This window comes from Pseudochaenichthys georgianus, unplaced genomic scaffold, assembly GCF_902827115.2.
Source record: "Pseudochaenichthys georgianus unplaced genomic scaffold, fPseGeo1.2 scaffold_975_arrow_ctg1, whole genome shotgun sequence".
Lineage (NCBI taxonomy): Eukaryota > Metazoa > Chordata > Actinopteri > Perciformes > Channichthyidae > Pseudochaenichthys > Pseudochaenichthys georgianus.
Genome location: NW_027263497.1, coordinates 3,446 through 30,862, shown reverse-complemented (window position 1 = coordinate 30,862; position 27,417 = coordinate 3,446). Strand labels below are relative to the sequence as shown.

Sequence of the window (27,417 nt, the reverse complement as noted above, 5' to 3'; positions counted from 1 at the left end):
AACTGCATAGGGACGAGTAGGTTGTTGTTGCTAAGGTGTGACACCAGCTGTTGTGCACTTTGAAACCACTTTAGACACAACAGGTAGAAAGCTGATGGGTCTATAGCTGATAACTTCTCACCACATTTAAACACTGGGGTTACAATTATAGTTTTAAAAGCCATGACTGACTGTACTTCCTGTCTGCTGTGTTTCCTCACTCAGAGACAACATGGCTTCCAGATCAGAGGAAGATCTCTGCTGTCCGGTCTGTCAGGAAGTCTTTAGAGATCCTGTGGTTCTGTCCTGTAGCCACAGATTCTGCAAAGCCTGTCTGAAGAACTGGTTTAGAGAGAAACCAACACGAGAGTGTCCAGTCTGTAAGAGAAGATCTTCCAGAGGAGAACCTCCCTGTAACCTGGTGTTGAAGAACCTGTGTGAGAGTTTCCTACAGGAGAGAGGTCAGAGACCACCGGAGGCTCTCTGCAGTCTGCACTCTGAGAAACTCAAGCTCTTCTCTCTGGACCATCAGCAGCCAGTGTGTGTCGTCTGCAGAGATTCAGAGAAACACAGCGACCACAGATTCAGACCCATCGATGAAGCTGCTCGACAACACAAGAAGAAGCTTCAGGAAGCTCTGCAGCCCTTCAAGGAGAAGTTAGAGACCTTTGAAGAAGTTAAAGTGAAGTTTGATCAAACAGCAGGACACCTGAAGGTCCAGGCCCGACGCACAGAGACGCAGATTAAGAAGCAGTTTAAGAAGCTTCACCGGTTCCTAGAAGAGGAAGAGGAGGCCAGGCTGGCTGCACTGAGGGAGGAAGAGGAGCAGAAGAGGAGGATGATGGAGGAGAAGATGGAGGCTGTGAGCAGAGAGATAGCAGCTCTTTCTCACACAGTCAGAGCCACAGAGGAGGAGCTGAGAGCTGAAGACGTCTCCTTCCTGCACAACTACAAGGCTGCAGTGGAGAGGCTGCAGCGCCCCCTGCTGGAGGATCCACAGCTGCCCTCGGGAGCTCTGATAGACCAGGCCAAACACCTGGGCAACCTCAGCTTCAACATCTGGAGCAAGATGAAGGACATGGTGTCCTACCATCCTGTGGTCCTGGACCCAAACACTGCTTATCCTGACCTCATCCTGTCTGAAGATCTGACCAGTGTGAGACGAGGAGAGAGACAGGAACTTCCTGATAATCCAGAGAGGCTTGATGATTTCTCCTTCTCTGTCCTGGGCTCTGAGGGCTTTGACTCAGGGACTCACAGCTGGGAGGTCCAGGTTGGAGAAAATACATGCTGGGGACTGGGTGTGTTAGCAGAGTCTGTCCAGAGGAAGGGAGGCATGGAGTCTGGATTATGGAGCATACAGTTTTATGGAGGTAAATACTCAGCTTGGTCACCATCAGATCCAGAAACTCCTCTCAGACTGCAGAAGAAGCTCCAGAGGGTCAGAGTGAGTCTGGACTGGGACAGAGGAAAGCTGTCGTTCTCTGATCCTGACCCTGACACCCCCATACACACCTTCACACACACTTTCACTGAGAAGATGTTTCCATACGTTTTCACTCTGGGAGAAGTGAAGATATTACCCGGGAAGGTGTGTGTGGCAGTGGATCAGAGCAGTCAGATACACAAGAGGAGTGTATCTGTAGCGGCTACTCAATTCAATAGAATAGAACAACTTAACTTAAACTAAAACTGCTGCTGGGTAACCAGAAAGAGAATCTTACGCAGGGAATGAATGTCCCTTGTCCGGGCCGAATACCCTTCTACCCTTTATTGTGAGATTTCCAGTAACACACAGAGAACAATGATGTACCTTTCTTCCCGATGGAGTTCATTTCCTAGAGAGGAATCCACTGAATTTAAAATCTGAAGCTGCACCTTTTATTAAACTGAAATACACGCACTGAGCTTAACTTCTTCTCCTCAACACGTGGGACCAACCAAAGCTTGTAAGAATGATGTTTCTCCATAGCTCTCATTAACATGGAGTTTGAGTTAGAGGCGATGAGAGGAAGAGCTTTCTCCACATGATCAATGACTTCAGAACTTTACGTCGGGTTACTTTAACCTTTCTGTTTCTTTGATTCTGTGTCTTTTTAAATTGTTGTTCATTTCTGATTTGTGTGTGACGGGATCCAGAGTGAATACAAACATGTATCCACCTGAATGTTTGAGCGGCCAATCATTTAAGGCCCCGTCACACTGTCCCGAAATTGACACCCGATGGACACACGATAAGGGAAATGTTCAAATTCGGCTGTGATCGTACCAACATCGGGCCATTCGTGAGGGCATCTAAGCCATCGTATGACCGCCGGTGGAGTTTCTCAGGCTCTTCGTGAGCGGCAACTTCGTAAGGCACTCGTGAGGGCATCTTGTCAAATCGTGTCATCTTCGTGTTATCATCGGTGCATTCGCCCTCACTCTGATCGGGGCGAATGCCCGATGGCACCGAGGATAACAAGATGCCCTCACGATGGCCTTACGAAGGGCAAAATTGACACACGAATTAAACACGAAAATGAACCTTCGCAAGGTCCTTCGGCAATTTTTTGGCATGCCAAAGATTTTTCCTCCGCTCACGAAGTTGCTGCCGGAGCCTGAGAAACTCCACCGGCGGTCATACGATGGCTTAAGATGCCCTCACGAACGGCCCGACGTTGCTACGATCACAGCCGAATTTGAACATTTCCTTTATCGTGGGTCCATCTGGTTGTTTTATTGCACAACAAAATCATGTAAATATATTATGTAAATAACCCAATTTGTGTTCTGTGAAACTAAAAAGGATATAATATATTATTTTGAAGGACAGTTGACAGGAAATTGTTGTTGTTATGGAAACAACATTACGGAGAAAACGTAATATTTTCTACATATAAAGACGGATAAAGTAAAGAACAAAGTCTGAAGATATCAGTACAGTATCATAGTACTGTAACATAATTGTTTTTGGTACTTTCATTGCAGTTGTATGTCTTAAATGTAATGTAAATGTTGCCTTCGTGTGGTTCGGGGCCATCTTCGTGCGAAATTCATAATTCCATATTCGTGTGTCCATCGGGTGTCAATTTCGGGACAGTGTGACAGGGCCTTTAACGGCTGGTGACAGGGGCAGATCTAGAAAAATATTCATGGGGTGGCAAGAGAATTTCAGGGGTGGCATCCCCTGCAGAAGTATATGCTGATTTAATCTCAGTCATATCAATCAATGTTAACTTGGAAAGCCACAATATTAATATTTAACTCAATAACATCAGGTGCCATTATTGTGGCTCATCAGGAAAGCCTCACATATAAATATATAAGCTGGCAGACATCATTTCACGCATTGTAACTGAACAATAACTGAATGAGTTTCACTCTTCGACCAGCAGGGGAACCAGATCTATGCAGACTGCTGCAATGAGTACATTCATTAACTGTCTGATCGATGTTTTGTATTCATTCATTATTGAATAAACTATAGTTTTTGGAGAGTTAACCTGTTAAGCCCGAAGGTCCCCGCCGACGAGGACCCTGTTTTTTTTTTTCACAACACTGTGTCTCAGGGCATCTTAATATTTAAAAACCTATTAATGTGTTATACCAGATTAACGAGAAGAATCTCAGCTAACTGACAATACGAACCATTTTTACTGAAACAAAACACAAGTCTCACAAGAAGCGTTAGCATTAGCCCTTAGCTAAAACGGGCAGATGCTACTTCCGTTGATAACTAGCAAAAACGACCTTTACAACTTAATATTTTCTGCACAAACTGCATATCATCTGAAAGCTGATACTCCACAGATAATTTTTGTTTTAAGTATCATCACTGTAGGACACAAACTCACTGAGCTATCAGCCAGAACAGAGAAGAAAAAAAACAGCAGTTTTCAAAACCATAACAATAATCATGTCTTACCGTTGATGTTTTGTGATCAAAGCTCTTGTTCAAGGGAATAAAAACGCTGCTTAAAGTTAATCCAATGTCTCTTAGTCACTTTAGAATTTTTCCTGATAATCTATCATTACATTCATGGCAGCAGAGTAGGTATAACGTTTCGCAGTCCCGAGCTAACGCTGTCTCACGTGCTGTTTACGCAAACCTCTCTCTACTTGACGTAAGTGTTTAGCGGGACTTACTAACTGTCACTCGATTCTATTGGCTCTAATGGTTCAGAAAAGGTGTCAATCACCCAAATCGACCAATGGGTTCCAAAGATATGATCCTGCGTAGTATAAACTAAGCCTGCTCTGGCTCCATTACGCATTACGCAGCCAGAAGGGAGAGCTTCACCACAGAGCAGCTGCTAGAGATGCTAGCTGACGATAGCTATGATCATACCAGATGACTCTTCGTCGGATGATGATGAAGATCCAGCCAGACCTGGATCCGGACAGTAGTGACTCGGATGTTGAACTTCCACCACGGGAAAGGTATGTAATCTCTCTGTTTTTATATATTACTTATGTATTTGGTGGAACTGCGTCACAGTGCTAGCTTAGCCAAGAAGCTACAGGAATGATTAGGCAAAATGCTAGATAGTGTTACTTTTCTTTTTGGAGTTACAATTTCTAAATGAATGGCCAGTGAATGAATATATATATGTGTTTACTTATTTATTTGGTGTAATGTTATTCATTTATTGTCCAATATTATCCTTTTTATATATTACTTTTGTGTTTGGTGGAACTGCATCACAGTGTTAGCTTAGCCAACAGGAATGATTAGCCAAAATGCTAAATAGTGTTACTTGTCTTTTTGGAGTTACATTTTCTAAATGAATGGCCAGTGAATGAATATACATGTGTTTACTTATTTATTTGGTGTAATATTATTCATTTATAGTCCAATATTAACCTATAAGTATAAGCCAGGGAATTAATCTAATCTCTTTGTTTTTCCACATTTGTTAGATGAGGTGTGACCCCAGCAGGACAAAGCCACACACCCAGAAGACTTTCTTATTTATTAAAAATAAATTCCCTGGGTCCGGCTATGCACCATTTAATCAAAGTTAACTTGATTGTCAATCTCAAAATATGTTTGTACACACAGAAAGATTGAAATCAATCAATCAATCAATCAATCAATCAATCAATGTTTATTTATATAGCCCAATATCACAAATGTTACATTTGTCTCAGTGGTCTTCACAGTGTGTACAGAATATCAGTATGACAAAACGACACCCTCTGTCCTCAGACCCTCTGTCCTGAGACCCTCTGTCCTTAGACCCTCTGTCCTTAGACCCTCACATCGTACAAGGAAACACTTCCGAAGAAAACCCAGTTTAAAGGGAAAAATGGGAGAAACCTCAGGGAGAGCAACAGAGGAGGGATCCCTCTCCCAGGACGGACGTGCAATAGATGCCGTGTGTAAATTGAAAAGATAATACATTTGCAACATAGGTAGTCCAAATGTTTGGAAATGCATGTGTGTATAATAGGAAGATGAATCCACGAGGATATCCATCCAGGACCGATGATCCAGGACCACAGCCACGACTCGCGATCCAGGGCTCGCGATCCAGGACTCAGGACCGCAGGATCATCCATGACTCCGGATCCCAGCGTATATAGACACCAAAAAGAAAGACATGTGGGGAAGCTGGGTTAATGGGAGCATGAGAGTACAGAGGTACAGACAGAGAGAAGGAAGAAGTAAGATTACCCCCGACAAACTAAGCCTATATCAGCAAAACTAGGGGCTGAATCTAATCAGCCCTAACTATAAGCTTTTTCAAAAAGGAAGGTCTTAAGCGCACTCTTAAAAACGGATAGGGTGTCTGCCGCCCGAACACAAACTGGAAGCTGATTCCACAAATGTGGAGCTTGATAAGAAAAGGCTCTGGCTCCCATTGTACTTTTAGAGATTCTAGGAACAACCAACAACCCTGCATTCTTGGAACGCAATGCCCTAGTAGGCCAGTAGGGTATAATGAGTTCTTTAAGGTAAGATGGCGCCTGCCCATTAAGGGCTTTGTAGGCGAGAAGAAGAATTTAAAATTCTATCCTGTGTTCTATAGGGAGCCAGTGTAAGGCAGCCAGAACAGGAGTAATGTGGTCCCTTCTCCTAACTCTGGTTAGTACACGAGCCGCAGCATTTTGAATCAGCTGAAGCGACTTGACTGACTTCTTGGTACTCCCTGATAATAAAGAGTTACAATAATCCAGCCTAGAAGTAACAAATGCATGGACTAGTTTCTCTGCATCGTTTTGAGGCAAGATATGCCTGATTTTTGCAATGTTGCGTAGATAGAAGTAGGCGGTCCTTGAAATTGATTTTATGTGGGCGTTAAAGGATAAACCCTAATCAAATATAACACCAAGATTCCTTAAGTCTCACTGGAGGCCAAATTAATGCCATCCATAGTTAGTATATCTTTAGATCATTTGTTTCGTAGATTCTTCGGGCCAAGTACAATAACTTCAGTTTTGGGTCGTGTTTAACATCAAAAAGTTTAAGGTCATCCACGTTTTTAAGTCCTTGAGGCAGTCTTGAATTGTATTTAGATGATTAATTTCATCAGGCTTGATTGATAAATATAGTTGAGTATTATCCGCATAACAATGAAAGTTTACAGAATGATTCCTTATAATATTGCCTAACGGAAGCATATATAATGTGAACAAAATAGGTCCGAGCACTGAGCCCTGTGGCACTCCATGGCTAACTTTGGTTTGCGTGGAAGATTCATCGTTAACACGTACAAACTGAGAGCGTTCAGATAGATAGGACCTAAACCAGCCTAAATCAGTTCCCTGTATGCCAACTAAGTGCGCTAGTCTTTGCAATAGGATATCATGGTCGATAGTATCAAATGCAGCACTGAGATCGAGCAAAACAAGAATAGAGACGAGTCCCTTGTCTGAGGCTATTAGAATGTCATTTGTGACTTTAACCAGAGCTGTCTCTGTGCTATGATGTGTTCTAAAGCCAGACTGAAAATCTTCAAGTAATCACACAGCTGTTTTGCAACCGCTTTCTCAAGAATCTTTGAGAGGACCGGAAGATTAGAAAAGGTCTATAGTTGGCTAAAACCTCTGGATCGAGGTTGTGCTTTTTAAGAAGCGGTTTTATCACTGCTACTTTGAATGATTGTGGAACATAGCCTGATAATAAAGACATATTCATAATATTTAATAAAGAAGTGCTAATTAATGGAAAAACTTCCTTCAACAGCTTAGTTGGAATTGGGTCTAACATACACGTTGATGGTTTAGAAGAGAGAATCATTCCCACTGTTTCCCACAGCCCCGAGGTATAAAAAACACACATTTAAATGCAAGAACCCTCAATAATTACAAGGGAGTTTCCTTTGTTTCCTTTTTCTACAATAAGATAAGACTTTATTTATCCCGAAGGAAATAGTTGTGCCAGAGTTACAAAAATACAATAAACACAGCAGCACGATAATACAAGTGTACACTAACAGTGGAGTAAAAAGAGCGATTCAATGACTTCAGGAAACACAGACGGTCACATCATTAAGTAAATATGACCGAGAGCTGCGAGAGCTTTCAGATGTTCCTGACGGACTCATCGTTTGAAGCTTAACTCATAACGTTGATATTCTAATTACAGTATTATTATTGCTCTCAGTCTCACACACACACACACACACACACACACACACACACACACACACACACACACACACACACCACACACACACACACACACACACACACACACACACACACACACACACACACACACACACACACACACACACACACACACACACACACACACACACACACACACACACACACACACACACACTCGCACACACTCGCACACACACACACTCGCACACACACACACACACCACACACACACACACACACACACACACAGAGCGAAAGACACACACACACAGAGAAAGAAAGATAGACAGACACACACACACACCCCCACACATACACACGCACGCATGCGCACACACACACACACATAGAGAAAGACAGACACACACACAGAAAGACACACAGACACAGACACACACACTTTGGAGCACGTTCTCTCTGCTATCTCTGCCGTGTGTGTGTGTGTGTGTGTGTGTGTGTGTGTGTGTGTGTGTGTGTGTGTGTGTGCGCGCGCGCATGCGTGCGTGCGTGTGTGCGTGCATGTGTGTGTGTGTGTGTGTGTCTTTCTTTCTCTGTGTGTGTGTGTGTATATTTTTATCCAACAGAATATTCTGCCTTAAACCTTATGTGTGGCATTTAAGATAAGATAAGATAAGAAGTACTTTATTGATCCCACTTTGGGAAATGTTTGTGTTGCAGCAGCATAAAGGACAAGGCGTTGTACATTAGAGATAAAAGGGCATTTATCATTTAAAAAAGAGCATTTTGTAGAACCAATGAAGCTGCATTACATAACAATAGAATAAAAGCTTATTGTGAAATATAAGTAATAATCATTTCAGCTTGTTTGTACTCTTAATTCTGTTTTTGAACCGGGCTCTGGTCCAACACTTCTGCCATGCTGAGATTCTGTTGACCAATCACAGCTCTGGATCCCAGTCAGCTGACTCTCATTGTTCAGTGGAATGTTCTTCTCTGATATTACTGAATTTCACATCGAAAAGATCATATTTTTACGATTCTCTGATCATCAGGGAAACTCCGAACATCACTCTCTGAAAATCTATTTAATTTGTTGGCATGCATACCTGTGTCTCTCCTCCTGATCACCTGGCTGTGAGTCATCAGCAGTGAAGTAGGACAGAGGTCGAGAGGTGTGTCTACACTTTCATTAACAGCGCGATTAAACACCTTAAAAGGAAGACGTTGTGTTTGTGGATCAACGCCAACAATCACAGAAGAATGAAGTGCTTGTTTGTAGTAATCCATTGCCACTTTTTGTGTTTGTTTTTTCCCTATTTTGAGTCTTTGTGGTCATTTTGAGTGTCTTTGTGGTCATTTCGAGTCTTTGTGGTCATTTTGAGTCTGTTTGTATTCATTTTGAGAGTCTTTGTGGTCATTTCGAGTCTTTGTGGTTGTTCAGAGTCTTTGTGGTCATTTTCAGTATCTTTGTGGTCATTTAGAGTGTCTTTGTGGTCATGTTGAGTCTTTGTGGTCATTTTGAGTCTTTGTGGTCATTTAGAGTGTCTTTGTGGTCATGTTGAGTCTTTGTGGTCATTTTGAGTCTTTGTGGTCATTTTGAGAGTCTTTGTGGTCATTTTGAGTCTTTGTGGTTGTTTAGCGTCTTTGTGGTCATTTTGAGTCTCCTTGTGGTCATTTTGAGTCTCCTTGTGGTCATTTTGAGTCTCCTTGTGGTCATTTTGTGTCTCCTTGTGGTCATTTTGTGTCTCCTTGTGGTCATTTTGTGTCTCCTTGTGGTCATTTTGAGTCTCCTTGTGGTCATTTTGTGTCTCCTTGTGGTCATTTTGAGTCTCCTTGTGGTCATTTTGAGTCTCCTTGTGGTCATTTTGAGTCTGTCTGTATTCATTGTGAGAGTTGTTTGTGGTTGTTTAGAGTCTTTTGTGTTCATGTTGAGTCTTTGTGGTCATTTTGAAAGTCTTTGAGGTCATTTTGAGTCTTTTGTGTTCATTTTGAGTCTTTGTGGTCATCTTGAGTCTTTGAGGTGATTTTGAGTCTTTGTGGTCATTTTGAAAGTCTTTGAGGTCATTTAGAGTCTTTTGTGTTTCATTTTGAGTCTTTGTGGTCATATTGAGTCTTTGAGGTAATTTGAGTGTCTTTGTGGTCATTTTGAGTCTGTTTGTATTCATTCTGAGTGTCTTTGTGGTCATTTTGAGTATCTTTGTGGTCATTTAGAGTCTTTGCGGTCATTTTGAGTGTCTTTGTGGTCATGTTGAGTCTTTGTGGTCATTTTGAGTCTTTGTGGTCATTTAGAGTGTCTTTGTGGTCATGTTGAGTCTTTGTGGTCATTTTGAGTCTTTGTGGTCATTTTGAGAGTCTTTGTGGTCATTTTGAGTCTTTGTGGTTGTTTAGCGTCTTTGTGGTCATTTTCAGTATCTTTGTGGTCATTTAGAGTCTTTGAGGTCATTTAGAGTCTTTGCGGTCATTTTGAGTGTCTTTGTGGTCATGTTGAGTCTTTGTGGTCATTTTGAGTCTTTGTGGTCATTTTGAGTCTGTCTGTATTCATTGTGAGAGTCGTTGTGGTCATTTTGAGTGTCTTTGTGGTCATTTTGAGTCTGTCTGTATTCATTGTGAGAGTTGTTGTGGTTGTTTAGAGTCTTTTGTGTTCATGTTGAGTCTTTGTGGTCATTTTGAAAGTCTTTGAGGTCATTTTGAGTCTTTTGTGTTCATTTTGAGTCTTTGTGGTCATCTTGAGTCTTTGAGGTGATTTTGAGTCTTTGTGGTCATTTTGAAAGTCTTTGAGGTCATTTAGAGTCTTTTGTGTTCATTTTGAGTCTTTGTGGTCATATTGAGTCTTTGAGGTAATTTTGAGTGTCTTTGTGGTCATTTTGAGTCTGTTTGTATTCATTTTGAGTGTCTTTGTGGTCATTTTGAGAGTCTTTGTGGTCATTTCGAGTCTTTGCGGTCATTTTGAGTGTCTTTGTGGTCATGTTGAGTCTTTGTGGTCATTTTGAGTCTTTGTGGTCATTTTGAGTGTCTTTGTGGTCATTTTGAGTCTGTTTGTATTCATTTTGAGAGTCTTTGTGGTCATTTTGAGAGTCTTTGTGGTCATTTTGAGTCTTTGTGGTTGTTTAGCGTCTTTGTGGTCATTTTCAGTATCTTTGTGGTCATTTAGAGTCTTTGCGGTCATTTTGAGTGTCTTTGTGGTCATGTTGAGTCTTTGTGGTCATTTTGAAAGTCTTTGAGGTCATTTAGAGTCTTTTGTGTTCATTTTGAGTCTTTGTGGTTATCTTGAGTCTTTGAGGTGATTTTGAGTCTTTGTGGTCATTTTGAAAGTCTTTGAGGTCATTTAGAGTCTTTTGTGTTCATTTTGAGTCTTTGTGGTCATATTGAGTCTTTGAGGTAATTTTGAGTGTCTTTGTGGTCATTTTGAGTCTTTGTGGTCATTTTGAGTCTTTGTGGTCATTTTGAGTCTTTGAGATCATTTTGAGGGTCTTTGTGGAAATGTGTAGTCCGTTTGTGTTCATGTTAAGTCTTTGTGGTCATTTAGAGTCTTTGTGGTCATTTAGAGTCTTTGTGGTCATTTTGAGAGTCTTTGTGGAAATGTGTAGTCCTTTTGTGTTCATGTTAAGTCTTTGTGGTCATTTAGAGTCTTTGTGGTCATTTAGAGTCTTTTGTGGTCATATTGAGTCTTTGTGGTCATATTGAGTCTTTGAGGTAATTTTGAGTGTCTTTGTGGTCATTTTGAGTCTTTGTGGTCATTTTGAGTCTTTGAGATCATTTTGAGGGTCTTTGTGGAAATGTGTAGTCCGTTTGTGTTCATGTTAAGTCTTTGTGGTCATTTAGAGTCTTTGTGGTCATTTTGAGAGTCTTTGTGGTCATTTTGAGTCTTTGTGGTCATTTAGAGTCTTTGTGGTCATTTAGAGTCTTTGTGGTCATTTTGAGCCTTTGAGGTCATTTTGAGGGTCTTTGTGGTAATTTTGAGTCTTTGTGGTCATTTTGAGTGTCTTTGTGGTCATTTTGAGTCTGTTTGTATTCATTTTTGAGAGTCTTTGTGGTCATTTTGAGAGTCTTTGTGGTCATTTCGAGTCTTTGTGGTTGTTTAGAGTCTTTGTGGTCATTTTCAGTGTCTTTGTGGTCATTTAGAGTCTCTGCGGTCATTTTGAGTGTCTTTGTGGTCATGTTGAGTCTTTGTGGTCATGTTGAGTCTTTGTGGTCATTTTGAGTCTTTGTGGTCATTTTGAGTCTGTCTGTATTCATTGTGAGAGTCGTTGTGGTCATTTTGAGTGTCTTTGTGGTCATTTTGAGTCTGTCTGTATTCATTGTGAGAGTTGTTGTGGTTGTTTAGAGTCTTTTGTGTTCATGTTGAGTCTTTGTGGTCATTTTGAAAGTCTTTGAGGTCATTTAGAAAGTCTTTGAGGTCATTTAGAGTATTTTGTGTTCATTTTGAGTCTTTGTGGTCATCTTGAGTCTTTGAGGTCATTTTGAGTCTTTGTGGTCATTTTGAGTGTCTTTGTGGTCATTTTGAGTCTTTGTGGTCATTTTGAGTCTGTTTGTATTCATTTTTGAGAGTCTTTGTGGTCATTTTGAGAGTCTTTGTGGTCATTTCGAGTCTTTGTGGTTGTTTAGAGTCTTTGTGGTCATTTTCAGTGTCTTTGTGGTCATTTAGAGTCTCTGCGGTCATTTTGAGTGTCTTTGTGGTCATGTTGAGTCTTTGTGGTCATGTTGAGTCTTTGTGGTCATTTTGAAAGTCTTTGAGGTCATTTAGAAAGTCTTTGAGGTCATTTAGAGTATTTTGTGTTCATTTTGAGTCTTTGTGGTCATCTTGAGTCTTTGAGGTCATTTTGAGTCTTTGTGGTCATTTGAGTGTCTTTGTGGTCATTTTGAGTCTTTGTGGTCATTTTGAGTGTCTTTGTGGTCATTTTGAGTCTTTGTGGTCATTTTGAATCTTTGAGATCATTTGTATTTTTACATTTCTTTGATGTTGTTTTGTCTTCATTTCAATTCTCCGTTCAGTCATACCATGTATTCTCAGTCTCTGTGGTCATTTTGAGTCTTTGAGGTCATTTTGAGGGTCTTTGTGGTACATTTTTAGTCTTTTGGTGTTCATGTTGAGTCTTTATGGTCATTTAGAGTCTTTGTGGTCATTTTGAGTCTCCTTGTGGTCATTTTGAGTCTCCTTGTGGTCATTTTGTGTCTCCTTGTGGTCATTTTGAGTCTCCTTGTGGTCATTTTGTGTCTCCTTGTGGTCATTTTGAGTCTGTTTGTATTCATTTTGAGAGTCTTTGTGGTCATTTTGAGTCTTTGAGGTCATTCTGAGGGTCTTTGTGGTCATTTTGAGTCTGTTTGTATTCATTTTGAGAGTCTTTGTGGTCATTTTGAGTCTGTCTGTATTCATTTTGAGAGTCTTTGTGGTCATTTTGAGTCTTTGTGGTTGTTTAGAGGCTTTTGTGTTGATTTGAGTCTTTGTGGTCATTTGTGGTCATTTTGAGTCTTTGTGGTTGTTTAGAGTCTTTTTGTGGTCATTTTGAGTCTTTGTGGTTGTTTAGAGTCTTTTTGTGGTCATTTTGAGTCTTTGTGGTTGTTTAGTCTTTTTGTGGTCATTTTGAGTCTTTGTGGTCATTTTGAGTCTTTGTGGTCATTTTGAGTGTCTTTGTGGTTGTTTTGAGTGTCTTTGTGGTTGTTCTGCCCCTTCTTGCATATGTGTTGTATGTGTTATTCTTTTCTCTAGTCAAATTATGCCTCTCTTCCATTTGTGTTTGGTTCTCGTAGTCTTTGTGGTCTCGGTGTCTTCTTAAAAGCCGTTTACTCCCCTGTTAGTCCTCTTTTTGATATTTGTTTTGTCCTTTTGTTGTCATGTTGTGAATCTTTGTAGTCATGATGTTACGACTTTCAACATCAATCTCTTGTTGTTTTGTGTCTTTTCGCAGTCAAATTATGTATTTTTACATTTCTTTGATGTTGTTTTGTCTTCAATTCTCCGTTCAGTCACACCATGTATCCTCAGTCTCTGTGGGAAATGTCTCGTTTAGGCCTTTAATAAGCTCCAACACTACAACAACAACCCTACATCTTGCCCAGTACACGTGTCTGACATCTCGTCAGAATGCGTCTCTACTCCTGATATAAGACATGATAACTTCAGAGGGACACTGCAGAGAGATAGCAGGTCTTGTTTTTAGACAAAGCTTCATCTAGTTCAGTCGAAACGTCTTACTTTGAGTCGTATCTCAGGTGAAACACGTCTTTTCACTGACATCAGAAAACAGAAAACCTTTGAGCATTAGCGGATTATTTTGTAACATTTCCTGATTCTGGTCAAATATAGTTAAAGAAGATCTGATTGATCTGAATATCCCTTCTTCTTTCAAGAAGTGTCACCAAGCTAATTGTCACTTGTTCTATTGGCAGATGTTTGTACTTACTTCAAGTGAAGACGGCTTGTTTTCAGTATTGTTTGACTTCATTGGGAGCAGCATGTGTCCCCGTGAAGTCAGCTGAGCGCCAGCAGACTCCATATTCCCCCTCATCGTATCTTCTCTGACGGACACATGTTCCGCTTCCTGTCCGCTGCATATCTGAGGGCTGCAGACACCGCTCTTCAGATAACTGACAAACTGACAAACAACAGAACGAGGTTAAAACGGAGAGGCTGTTCGACTGTGAGGAGAGACGTGTGCAAACATGGAAATACAAGACGTTTTAAACACTGTTATTAAGTTATTGTTAATTATTGAGTTACATGTTCAGAATGATTGAGTTACATGTTCAGACCTCATCTAAACTCAAGCACAATTACTCAAGTACAATATCTGAGTACTTATATTTACTCAAGTACAAGACCTGAGTACTTCTACTTTTACTCTAGTACAATATCTGAGTACTTCTACTTTTACTAAATTACAAGATCTGAGTATTTCTACTTTTACTCAAGTACAAGACCTGAGTACTTCTACTTTTACTCTAGTACATGATCTGAGTACTTCTACTTTTACTCAAGTACACAATATGTGTACTTAACTCAAGTACAAGACCTGAGTACTTCTACTTTTACTCTAGTACATGATCTGAGTACTTCTACTTTTACTCAAGTACAAGATCTGAGTACTTATATTTACTCAAGTACAAGACCTGAGTACTTCTACTTTTACTCAAGTACAAGATCTGAGTACTTCTACTCAAATACAAGTGAGTACTTCTACTTTTACAACAATATCTGAGTACTTCTACTTTTACTCAAGTACAAGATCTGAGTACTTCTACTTTTACTCAAGTACAATACCTGAGTACTTCTACTTTTACAACAAGATCTGAGTACTTCTACTCAAGTACAAGTGAGTACTTCTACTTTTACAACAAGATCTGAGTACTTCTACTTTTACTCAAGTACAATATCTGAGTACTTCTACTTTTACTCAAGTAAAGATCTGAGTACTTCTACTTTTACTCAAGTACAAGATCTGAGTACTTCTACTCAAGTACAAGATCTGAGTACTTCTACTCAAGTACAAGATCTGAGTACTTCTACTTTTACTCAAGAACAAGATCTATAAATAAATAATGATCACGAGGCCCCGCCCACATGTGTTACGTAAGCCTTACGTCAGCGTCATCTCACCTGAGAGCATGCGCGCGCTCACACTCCAGTCAGAACGTTTTTCCAACAACACACTGTCACCTTTTTGGATCCGCGGATCCTGAAACTTCCTCTGAAACATGTCGCCGCGCGGATTATGTCTGGTGAGTTTCATAAAGCCATTAAAGCGCTTCTCTGCTGGGAGGACAGCGGTTCCTCACAAGTTAAAAAGATGTCTCAACGGCTGTGTTTTTAACTTGGTTCACTTTCACACAAGGGAGTTGTGTTATGTGTTGTGGCGGTCTTTTAACAATCAATTAAACTGGCATTTATTTAACCTGTACCTTTTAGTGTTTACGTCGAAATCCTCATTTTATTTGGGATTGTAACGTGGTGTCTATGACGTGTTTATGTCACGTGTATCTGTCAAAGTCCGTGTGTGTTTGAGCCCAGGTGCGAAATTCCTTATTCTACAAAACACAGGACAGTGAGCTCGACCGTGTCAGGCTTAATGAACCATTATATATCACTAAACCCTTAGATATCACTAAACCATTATATATCACTAAACCATTAGATATCACTAAACCATTAGATATCACTAAACCATTAGATATCACTAAACCATTAGATATCACTAAACCATTAGATATCACTAAACCATTAGATATCACTAAACCATTAGATATCACTAAACCCTTAGATATCACTAAACCCTACTTTATGCGCGTTGGCTGTCATCCTAAAGTGTGTGGCCCGAAACTCCATTTTAAAAAGCGTCAATTTAAAGTACTTTTACAAATTGACTCGATTATTTTAGGTTACATTATTGATTAAAGTGTGGTTTATGATGTTTTACAAATATGTCTTCAATTCGGCGCTTTATAAATACGCTTTATTCTTTTAAATGTGTAGTTTAATGAGACTTAATAGCCTACAAATCCTGGTATGTCGAGCCAATCCCGATGTAAGGAAGCGTCAATTTAAATTGTTGTTACAAATTGCCTGGTGTCGTTATACTTAATTCCGTGGTAAACTATATTGTATTGATTGTAAGTAGTCTTTCTTCAATTCGGTGCTATATTAGTGCAATTCTGTCTTTTTAAAATGTTTGTTTACTTTTACCTCAGTGAAATCCCAGTATGCCGCAACACTCCATTTAAGAAAGCGTCAATTGAATGTACTCTGACAAATCACCTTGCATATTTAAGATAATTTTTTAGTTAAAGTGTATTTTAATAATTATGAGTTCTCTGTATTCAATTCGGCGTTACATTAATCCGCTTTACTCTTTTTAAATGTTACTTTAATGTGACTTTTACCTCAAAATAAAATCCCAGTATGCCGCCAAACTCCATTTAAGTGTTGGCTCGAGTATTTAATCAGCTTGATTGCTTTTAAACTTTAGCTAACGTGACTTTCTTGGCAGCTTTTGGGTCATGTTGGGTCCTCTCACTGTGGTGTATAAGAAAAGCCTTAATCCTTACCGATTGTCCTGCTTTCATTTGTAATGTTTTGTAGATGATTCTTAACTTGTTTTTATGATTTGTTGCTATCGATGTCTCTTTGATTCTTTGCTTTATGAATCAGCGTCACTCGTTAATACTTCACCTAGCATGTGATTTGTTTGGCACCTTTCCTCCCGAGTAGGTGAGGCCATGTGACTTCTCTCTGTTTGCGTAGAAAGGCAGGGCGTGCAGCAGGGATTCCTTCCTTATTTGGTCATTTCCAGAGGTGGGAAGTAACTAAGTACATTTACTCAAGTACTGGTCTTAAGGACGATTCTGAGGTACTTGTATTTCCATTTGATGCTACTGTGTACTTCTACTCTACTACAGTTCAGAGGTACATGGTGTACTTTTACTCCACTACATGTATTAATACCTTTTAGTTACTTCACAGATGTGGATGAATGATGAAATCTAATCAAGTGTTGAATCAGACTTTAGTTCCACCTGGAGTAAATCCACCAGCTACCCTGCAGTCTACAAAGTACTTCAGACTAGCTGCACCTTCACCAGCTACCCTGCAGTCTACAAAGTACTTCAGACTAGCTGCACCTCACCAGCTACCCTGCAGTCTACAAAGTACTTCAGACTAGCTGCACCTCCACCAGCTACCCTGCAGTCTACAAAGTACTTCAGACTAGCTGCACCTTCACCAGCTACCCTGCAGTCTACAAAGTACCTTCAGACTAGCTGCACCTTCACCAGCTTTGAGAACACTTTCATGATCAATCATTATAAAACAATCATATATATTATTCTGGAATGGACCAATCTTGCACAACGACTACTTTCACTGTCTTTCACTATATTAGATGAGAATACTTTTCTACTTTCACTTGAGGAACATTTTGAATGCAGGACTTTTACTGTAACAGAGTATTCCTACACTCTGGTACTTCTACTTTTACTCAAGTACAAGATCTGAGTACTTCTACTTTTACTAAGTACAAGATCTGAGTACTTCTACTTTTACTCAAGTACAAGATCTGAGTACTTCTACTTTTACTCAAGTACACGATCTGAGTACTTCTACTTTTCCTCAAATACACGATCTGAGTACTTCTACTTTTACTCAAGTACAAGATCTGAGTACTTCTACTTTTACTCAAGTACACGATCGGAGTACTTCTACTTTTACTCAAGTACACGATCGGAGTACTTCTACTTTTACTCAAGTACACGATCTGAGTACTTCTTCTTTTACTCAAGTACAAGATCAGAGTACTTCTACTTTCACTCAAGTACAAGATCTGAGTACTTCTACTTTTACTCAAGTACACAATCTGAGTGCTTCTACTTTTACTCAATTACAAGACCTGAGTACTTCTACTTTTACTCAAGTACAAGATCTGAGTACTTCTACTTTTACTCGATTACAAGATCTGAGTACTTCTACTTTTACTCAAGTACAAGATCTGAATACTTCTACTTTCACTCAAGGACAAGATCAGAGTACTTCTACTTTCACTCAAGTACAAGATCTGAGTACTTCTACTTTTACTCAAGTACAAGATCTGAGTACTTCTACTTTTACTCGATTACAAGATCTGAGTACTTCTACTTTTACTCAAGTACAAGATCTGAATACTTCTACTTTCACTCAAGGACAAGATCAGAGTACTTCTACTTTCACTCAAGTACAAGATCTGAGTACTTCTACTTTCACTCAAGTACAAGATCTGAGTACTTCTACTTTTACTGAAGGAAAAGATCTAAGTATAAATAAAAGTACATGATATTTAATATTGCATTTTCAGCAGATGTCCACATTACTGTGATGAAAGTACCCCCCCCCCCCCCCCCTCTTATTTATGAACTAATCTAAAGTCACAGAGTCAGAAGTGTTGCGTCATCCTCATAAAACATGACTCATCGTTTTCTCCTCACTCTCGGAGTAGCAGCTCTGACTTGTAAACAAGTGGTCTCCTGTGAAGTGATGGGTTTCAGAGAAGGACTTCAGACACATGTGAGATATTGAAAGTTCAATCGGGAGAGACGGTGTTGATGAAAGAATACATATTTACTGGCTTGACCCTGGTGGTGGTGGTGAATGGATAGTTGGGTTCTGTCTGAAGGGGAGGGGCTTAGCTTGACCCTGGTGGTGGGGAATGGATGGTTGTGTTCGGTCTGAAGGGGAGGGGCTTAGCTTGACCCTGGTGGTGGTGAATGGATGGTTGGGGTCGGTCTGAAGGGGAGGGGCTTAGCTTGACCCTGGTGGTGGTGAATGGATGGTTGGGGTCGGTCTGAAGGGGAGGGGCTTAGCTTGACCCTGGTGGTGGGGAATGGATGGTTGTGTTCGGTCTGAAGGGGAGGGGCTTAGCTTGACCCTGGTGGTGGGGAATGGATAGTTGGGGTCGGTCTGAAGGGGAGGGGCTTAGCTTGACCCTGGTGGTGGTGAATGGATAGTTGGGGTCGGTCTGAAGAGGAGGGGCTTAGCTTGACCCTGGTGGTGGTGAATGGATAGTTGGGTTCGGTCTGAAGGGGAGGGGCTTAGCTTGACCCTGGTGGTGGTGAATGGATAGTTGGGTTCGGTCTGAAGGGGAGGGGCTTAGCTTGACCCTGGTGGTGGGGAATGGATGGTTGTGTTCGGTCTGAAGGGGAGGGGCTTAGCTTGACCCTGGTGGTGGTGAATGGATGGTTGGGGTCGGTCTGAAGGGGAGGGGCTTAGCTTGACCCTGGTGGTGGGGAATGGATGGTTGTGTTCGGTCTGAAGGGGAGGGGCTTAGCTTGACCCTGGTGGTGGGGAATGGATAGTTGGGGTCGGTCTGAAGGGGAGGGGCTTAGCTTGACCCTGGTGGTGGTGAATGGATAGTTGGGGTCGGTCTGAAGAGGAGGGGCTTAGCTTGACCCTGGTGGTGGTGAATGGATAATTGGGTTCGGTCTGAAGGGGAGGGGCTTAGCTTGACCCTGGTGGTGGTGAATGGATAGTTGGGTTCGGTCTGAAGGGGAGGGGCTTAGCTTGACCCTGGTGGTGGGGAATGGATGGTTGTGTTCGGTCTGAAGGGGAGGGGCTTGGCTTGACCCTGGTGGTGGTGAATGGATGGTTGGGGTCGGTCTGAAGGGGAGGGGCTTAGCTTGACCCTGGTGGTGGGGAATGGATGGTTGTGTTCGGTCTGAAGGGGAGGGGCTTAGCTTGACCCTGGTGGTGGGGAATGGATAGTTGGGGTCGGTCTGAAGGGGAGGGGCTTAGCTTGACCCTGGTGGTGGTGAATGGATAGTTGGGGTCGGTCTGAAGAGGAGGGGCTTAGCTTGACCCTGGTGGTAGGGAATGGATGGTTGGGGTCGGTCTAAAGGGGAGGGGCTTAGCTTGACCCTGGTGGTAGGGAATGGATGGTTGGGGTCGGTCTGAAGGGGAGGGGCTTAGCTTGAGCCTGGTGGTGGGGAATGGATGGTTGGGTCGGTCTGAAGGGAAGGGGCTTAGCTTGACCCTGGTGGTGGGGAATGGATGGTTGGGTCGGTCTGAAGGGGAGGGGCTTAGCTTGACCCTGGTGGGGGTGAATGGGTAGTTGGGGTCGGTCTGAAGGGGAGGGGCTTAGCTTGACCCTGGTGGTGGGGAATGGAGAGTTGGGTTCGGTCTGAAGGGGAGGGGCTTAGCTTGACCCTGGTGGTGGTGAATGGGTAGTTGGGGTCGGTCGGAAGGGGCTTAGCTTGACCCTGGTGGTGGTGAATGGATAGTTGGGTTCGGTCTGAAGGGGAGGGGCTTAGCTTGACAGGGTGGTGGTGAATGGATAGTTGGGTTTGGTCTGAAGGGGAGGGGCTTAGCTTGACCCTGGTGGTGGTGGTGAATGGATAGTTGGGGTCGGTCTGAAGGGGAGGGGCTTAGCTTGACCCTGGTGGTGGTGAATGGATAGTTGGGGTCGGTCTGAAGGGGAGGGGCTTAGCTTGACCCTGGTGGTGGTGAATGGATAGTTGGGGTCGGTCTGAAGGGGAGGGGCTTAGCTTGACCCTGGTGGTGGGGAATGGATAGTTGGGTTTGGTCTGAAGGGGAGGGGCTTAGCTTGACCCTGGTGGTGGGGAATGGATAGTTGGGGTCGGTCTGAAGGGGAGGAGCTTGACCCTGGTGGTGGGGAATGGATGGTTGGGGTCGGTCTGAAGGGGAGGGGCTTAGCTTGACCCTGGTGGTGGGGAATGGATAGTTGGGGTCGGTCTGAAGGGGAGGGGCTTAGCTTGACCCTGGTGGTGGGGAATGGATAGTTGGGGTCGGTCTGAAGGGGAGGGGCTTAGCTTGACCCTGGTGGTGGGGAATGGATGGTTGGGTTCGGTCTGAAGGGGAGGGGCTTAGCTTGACCCTGGTGGTGGGGAATGGATAGTTGGGGTCGGTCTGAAGGGGAGGGGCTTAGCTTGACCCTGGTGGTGGTGAATGGATGGTTGGGGTCGGTCTGAAGGGGAGGGGCTTAACTTGACCCTGGTGGTGGGGAATGGATAGTTGGGTTCGGTCTGAAGGGGAGGGGCTTAGCTTGACCCTGGTGGTGGTGAATGGATAGTTGGGGTCGGTCTGAAGGGGAGGGGCTTAACTTGACCCTGGTGGTGGGGAATGGATGGTTGGGGTTGGTCTGAAGGGGAGGGGCTTAGCTTGACCCTGGATTCAGAGGGACAGGAAGTGAAAAGGGGGGGAGGAGGGTTGCGTCGAGTCACCTGATATGACAGCTGACAAAGGAGGGAGAGCAGATTTAAAAAGGTTTAGCGGAGATGATAGGCTTGTGAGAATAGAGCGAGGTGATTGGTTAAGCTGGGGAGTGACGCCCCCGAGGGGGGGAGGAGAGGTGGGAGAGGGGGGAGAGGAGAGGTGGACATGCAGCTCCACAGACGGACAGTAGTTGACAGATTTGATATTTTTCTCCGAAGGTCTCGTTGGCGTTCTGTTTCCTCAGACTGACTGCAGCGTTTCCTCGCTCCTGCAAAGACGACGAGTTTACACACGGAGACACCTGCTGTAAAAACTGTCCTGCAGGTGAGACTCACACACACACACTCTCACTCACACACACACACTCACACACACACACACACGCGCACACACTCTCACTCATATCTAATTCAAACTAATAAAATGAAAAAATATGTATATAAGTGTGTGTGTGTGTGTGTGTGTGTGTGTGTGTGTGTGTGTGTGTGTGTGTGTGTGCCTCTGTCTCTGTCTCTCTCTCTCTCTCTCTCTCTCTCTCTCTCTGTGTGTGTGTGTGTGTAGGCCAGCGTGTTGCCTCTCACTGCAGCGCAGCGGGAGGTGAGCGTGTGTGTGAGAAGTGTCAGAACGGCACGTTCACCGAGCACGCTAACGGACTGACGCAGTGCTTCTGGTGCGCGCAGTGTCGCTCAGGTAACCACCAATCACTGCTGACGAGGCTTACACGTCTGTTCAGCTGCAGTTATTTAACCTGCGCCTTTTAGGGTTTACTGGATTCGTGTGTGTGTGTGTGTGTGTGTGTGTGTGTGTGTGTGTGTGTGTGTGTGTGTGTGTGTGTGTGGTGTGTGTGTGTGTGTGTGTGTGTGTGTGTGTGGTGTGTGTGTGTGTGTGTGTGTGTGTGTGTGTGTGTGTGTGTGTGTGTGTGTGTGTGTGTGTGTGTGTGTGTGTGTGTGTGTGTGTGTGTGTGTGTGTGTGTGTGTGTGTGTGTGTGTGTGTGTGTGTGTGTGTGTGTGTGTGTGTGTGTGTGTGTGTGTGTGTTGTGTGTGTCCTAATTCCTTATTCTGCAAAACATCGGACAGCGAGCTCGACCGTGTCGTCAGGCTTCATGATCCATTAGATATCACTAAACCATACTTTATGCGCGTTGGCTGTCGTCCTAAAGCGTGGCCCGAAACTCCATTAAGCCCCGTCACACTGTCCCGACATGGACACCCGATAAAGGAAATGTTTAAATTCGGCTGTGATCGTAGCATCGGGCCGTTCGTGAGGGCATCTAAGCCATCGTATGACCGCCGGTGGAGTTTCTCAGGCTCCGGCAGCAACTTCGTGAGCGGCAACTTCGTAAGGCACTCGTGAGGGCATCTCGTCAAGTCGTGTCATCTTCGTGTTATCATCGGTGCATTCGCCCTCACTCTGATCGGGGCGAATGCCCGATGGCACCGAGGATAACAAGATGCCCTCACGATGGCCTTACGAAGGGCGACATGGACACACGAATTCAACACGAAAATTAACCTTCAGCTATTTGTTGGTATGCCAAAGATTTTGCCACCGCTCACGAAGTTGCTGCCGGAGCCTGAGAAACTCCGCCGGCGGTCATACGATGGCTTCAGACGCCCTCACGAACGGCCCGATGTTGCTACGATCACAGCCGAATTTGAACGTTCCCTTTATCGTGGGTCCATCGGGTTGTTTTATTGCACAACAAAATCATGTAAACATATTATGTAAATAACCCAATTTGTGTTCTGTGAAACTAAAAAGGATATAATATATTATTTTGAAGGCGAGTTGAGAGGAAGTTGTTGTTGCTATGGAAACAACAACATGACGGAGAAAACGTATAACATAAAGACGGATAAAGTAAAGAACCAAGTCTGAAGATATCAGCACAGTATCATAGTACTGTAACATCAATGTTGCCTTCGTGTGGTTCGGGGCCATCTTCGTGCGAAATTCACAATTCCATATTCGTGTTTCCATCGGGTGTCAACTTCGGGACAGTGTGAGACGGGCTTTAAAGAAGGCGTCAATTAAAGGTAATTTATTGGAGTATGGTTTATGACCTGTTAGTAATCCGTCTTCAATTCGGCGCTATTTAATAAAATCCTGCCGTGTCCAAACTCCATTTTAAAAAGCGTCAATTTAAAGTACTTTTACAAACTGACTCGATTATTTTAGGTTAAATTATTGATGTTTGATGTTTTACAAATATTTCTTCAATTCGGCGCTTTATAAATACGCTTTATTCTTTTAAGTGTGTAGTTTAATGAGACTTAATAGCCATACAATCCTGGTATGTCGAGCCAATCTCCATGTAAGGACAATTAAAGCGTTGTTTTAAAGTAATTTAATGGAGAAAGTATAGATTATGAAACACTCACACGGAGCTCTGAGCATCGAACCCATACACATTCCCCTGGTTGTCATCTTGCAACCTACTTGTTTATACAAATAGCTATCACCGCAATAAACCGTATTTAATGTACATTATTTATTTATTTATCGACACGTACATAGACTTCTGGCACTATTTTTCATTAGTATTTTTGTATTTTATGATGTTGCGTTGTTGGAGGAGCTCAGGCCACTCCACTCTGCAGCTTTGTGCATGTGAGCAGATACCTTTGAGCGTGTGGTGTTTCTCTCAGATCAGGAAGTGGTGCGGCGCTGTTCTCACACTCAGCAATCTGAATGTCGGTGCAGAGCGGGCAGGTTCTGTTCCCCGGAGGAAGCCTGTGAAGTGTGCAGAAGATGCTCCAGGTGAGTGCGTCCACCTGGGTTCATTCAGAGGAAGTGGGGGGGGGGGGAATAATCTGTTTTATGGCGCTCGTCTGCAACGGCTGACATCTGACTGTCTCTTCTTCTCAGCTGTGCACCAGGTGAAGAGACGGTGAGGAACTGCACGTCCACCGCCAACACCGAGTGCAAGAAGAACGCTTCCACGTCTAACCCCGACTCGGGTAAAAAGATGCATTCATCCCACACAGCGCCTCCTGGCTGCAGACTGCGGTTCTACTCGGACGCGCAGTTTGAAACACGACGATAACGCTTTGGATTTGTGTTTGTTCTATCAGAAAAGGCCGCTTGGATTGTTCCGCTGGTCGTGATGGCTGCTGCTCTGATAATAGCCGGGATAACATTCGCCATGTGCAGACGACGTAGAGCAAAAGGTATTTCAATCAGGAGAGACTTAGTTCGTAGTTATAACATATTTATTGCCGTATGCACAATAACGTTTTGGAGATTAGACCCCCCCCCCCCCCGGGTCTAGACACTGGGGGGTGAAGTACTGAAGGGTTCTTCTGGGCTAGCCTGCCTTGGATCTGAACGATGCTGGCAGGGGAGGGAGAGGGCAGATTTAAGCGTGTGCCGGGTGTGCTGTGATTGGCTATGAGACGCAACCGATTGGTTTAGCGCAACCCCCCGTGTGGGGGATGAGATGCTGCCGTATGTTGCGCCCTTGCTTGTTGAGAGAAAGGGAGGGAGAATTGTGAATGAGAGCGTGGGAACCAGTCTTTCTGAAAGAACTTGCGCTGAGCTTCATTTCAATAATGAAGGAACACAAGTATTTGAAATATCCGAAGTTTGACGGCACAGTTTTCCTTTGGGCTACTTTTAGATTCATCATTCCAATATTTCTAGGAATAGGTTTTAGTTGAATTTCCGCCCGGCCATAATGACCACATTCAGGTGAAGACCTTGCAATGGAAGATGCCTTTTTTCCATTTACTATACAGTTAGCTTGCTTTCTAAAGAGACTTGAATCAATGTCTTTCTCTTAGCAGGTTATGAAATGCCGTCTTGAATACAAACACACTTATGTACCTATGCAACTTTCTGAGTACTGATGCATCCTTTAGTGTTTACAATGTCAGAAAATAGTAAAAAAAAAGACACGAAACCCCACAACTCCCAAAGTAAAGGTAATAGAGTGCCTGTTTTCCCAGAACAACCCTCGACAATGTATAAATATTCTCTATACAAGCGCAGCATTTCATAGGTGATTGATTTTAAAGGGGACCTATCATGCAAAATGCACTTTGTGATGTCTTCTTTCCATCACCATGTGTCCCCGGTGTGTCGGGGAACTCACACAGCGTCAGAAATAAAACCCTCTCTCTTTTCCTCCGTACCCAAATCTCTAAAAACGGGAAACAACGGAGCTGATCCAGATTTGCGTCCGATATGACGTAATTTCTGAAATGTGGACCCACGGGCCAATCAGAAACGTTGCTATCAGAAACAATGCCCGACTGTTTTGGACGTAATATGGTCGGTGTTTACATTAGCATGCTAACACTCAGAGCTAACCTGTGCTGGAGAGCATGTGTGTGAAGAAGCAGGAAGTAGAAAGGAACTCACCTCGTGGTGTAACCGGCAAGAGAGAAAGCCTTTGAGCTCCAGACTGTTTCAGATCCTTGATGATCCATGATATGGAGTTTCATCACGGCAGCATTTAGTTTAGACGGTAGCTGCCGGGTCCCGCATGAGCTCAGACCCTCCTCTTTAAAGCTTTATCCCCAAATCAGCACTTTATAAACAGGAAGTGAAATAGAGCGATATGAGGCATGGCTAGAATGATCCGTTTGGTGTTTGGAGCAAAACACTTCATAGACATGTTTTTTATATATCTGAGACCGATGCTATTGCCTAAAGATAGCATGATAGCTGACCTTTAACAGTTTGAACTGTTTCTGAAGTACTTATTGCTTCAACTTCTTCTGCTTCAGACATTTGCTAAGTTGAACAAAGTCTATATTTACAGTTTTCAACAAGCCTTAGCTTCTTACTAGCGTTTGACACACATGAGTTAAGCTTAAAAATATGTGCCACGCAACCTCATAGTGTAGTTTAGCTAAACCAATAGAAAGGCATTCAGAGAAAGTTCTAAATCAGGGGTGGGCAATTATTTTTCCTAGGGGGCCAAATGAGCAACTGAAAATATTTTGGAGGGCCGGGCCAAAATGCCGAACTCAATTATGCATAATATACATTTTATTTCTATATAAAAAGCAGTAAATGGCATTGTTTTGACCGCTGGTTAGAGTGTATGTTATTATTTGGCAATTAAAAGGTGAGGTTAGCTTTCAAAAATATCATTTATTCAAATAGAATTTCCAAAATGATAAACATTTTCAGTCACATTAATAAATAAGGGCATTTTGAGTTTCATATACTATTGAAACAAGGATTTTCTTAGCTTTCTAAAGACATCACATCATCTTTGTAGCCAAAATAAACAAGACATATCACTGAACTGTGTAACTGTGTAAAGAAAAGTGTCCCAGTTTTGTAGCCTTTTTGACTTGACATGCTTATATTAAACATTTAATGTTTTCAGAACTGCGCAAAAAAAAAAAAAAAAAAGATCAAGTGTCCCATTTCACTTGTTATATTTCCACATTTTACTGTTCTTCAGTTCTTTTTTTTCATTCAGTGTGAGAAATCCAGTCTCTGTTGAGCTTTAACAAGTCCATCAAAGTCAGGTTGAATGTCTGAGGTGGAGATGCGAAGCACAGCTGACAGATGTTCATCAGTGAGAGAGGATCTGTACCTGGATTTGGTAAACTTCATGACTGAGAATGTCTGTTCACATGTGTAGGTGGATCCAAAGAGAACCAACATCTTCTGAGCATGTCTCCTCATGTTTGGAAAGTTCTCCTCCTTGAGAGCAGAGTAGAACTCTAGCAGTGATGCTGACTTAAAGTGCTCTTTCAGTAGTGAATCAGACTGCAGGTCAATGAGTTCAAGCTGAACATCAGTGGGTGCACTCTCAACACTGCAGGTAAAGGGAGAGGAAACCAGCTGCATTTCACCCTCAACCTTTTTGAAATCTTGAAAACGCCTTGAAAATTCATCATGCAGTGCTCCTAACATGGATGAGTACCTGTGCCGGTGATCAGCTGATGGTTTGACTTCTTTCAGGGTTCCAGATTGTTGCTGCCTAGTTGCCTTGAAATTAATTGCAACGTTGTCATGAAGGCTTTCACATGGCTCTGCATTTCATGAGCAACAAGGCCCTTGCCCTGCAGGTGTGTGTTCAGTGCATTCATCATTGCAGTCACATCAACAGCAAATGTTAAATCTGCCATCCAGTCCTTATCAGACAGCTCTGGGATGGTTTTGCCTTTCATCTCACAAAACTCTTTTATCTCTGATTTCAGAACCTTTGCCCAGGCTGAGCTATCTGA

At 42.7% G+C, this 27,417-nt stretch overlaps 2 protein-coding genes across 2 annotated transcripts; both read left to right on the top strand.

The window, feature by feature from the left end:
- The first annotated feature begins 211 nt into the window (after positions 1 to 211).
- Positions 212 to 1,669, top strand: LOC117444880 (zinc-binding protein A33-like). The gene has a single exon (XM_034080261.1). It carries the CDS (start codon positions 212 to 214, stop codon positions 1,667 to 1,669), a length of 1,458 nt encoding a protein of 485 aa, XP_033936152.1.
- Positions 1,670 to 15,136: 13,467 nt separating this feature from the next.
- On the top strand, positions 15,137 to 26,914 carry LOC117444879 (tumor necrosis factor receptor superfamily member 23-like). Its single transcript, XM_071202803.1, has 7 exons — positions 15,137 to 15,255; positions 21,445 to 21,550; positions 21,788 to 21,916; positions 23,875 to 23,986; positions 24,095 to 24,186; positions 24,301 to 24,396; positions 26,829 to 26,914. The coding sequence occupies exons 1-7, from the start codon at positions 15,232 to 15,234 to the stop codon at positions 26,912 to 26,914; spliced, it is 645 nt and encodes a 214-aa protein (XP_071058904.1). The 5' UTR covers positions 15,137 to 15,231.
- Positions 26,915 to 27,417: the final 503 nt, after the last annotated feature.

Coding starts and splice junctions, on each gene's coding strand:
- LOC117444880 (XM_034080261.1), top strand. CDS start 212: ATGGCTTCCAGATCAGAGGAAGATCTCTGCTGTCCGGTCTGTCAGGAA.
- LOC117444879 (XM_071202803.1), top strand. CDS start 15,232: ATGTCGCCGCGCGGATTATGTCTG. Junction 21,551..21,787: donor CTGTAAAAACTGTCCTGCAG/GTGAGACTCACA, acceptor GTGTGTGTGTAG/GCCAGCGTGTTGCCTCTCAC. Junction 24,397..26,828: donor CAGACGACGTAGAGCAAAAG/GTATTTCAATCA, acceptor TCACATGTGTAG/GTGGATCCAAAGAGAACCAA.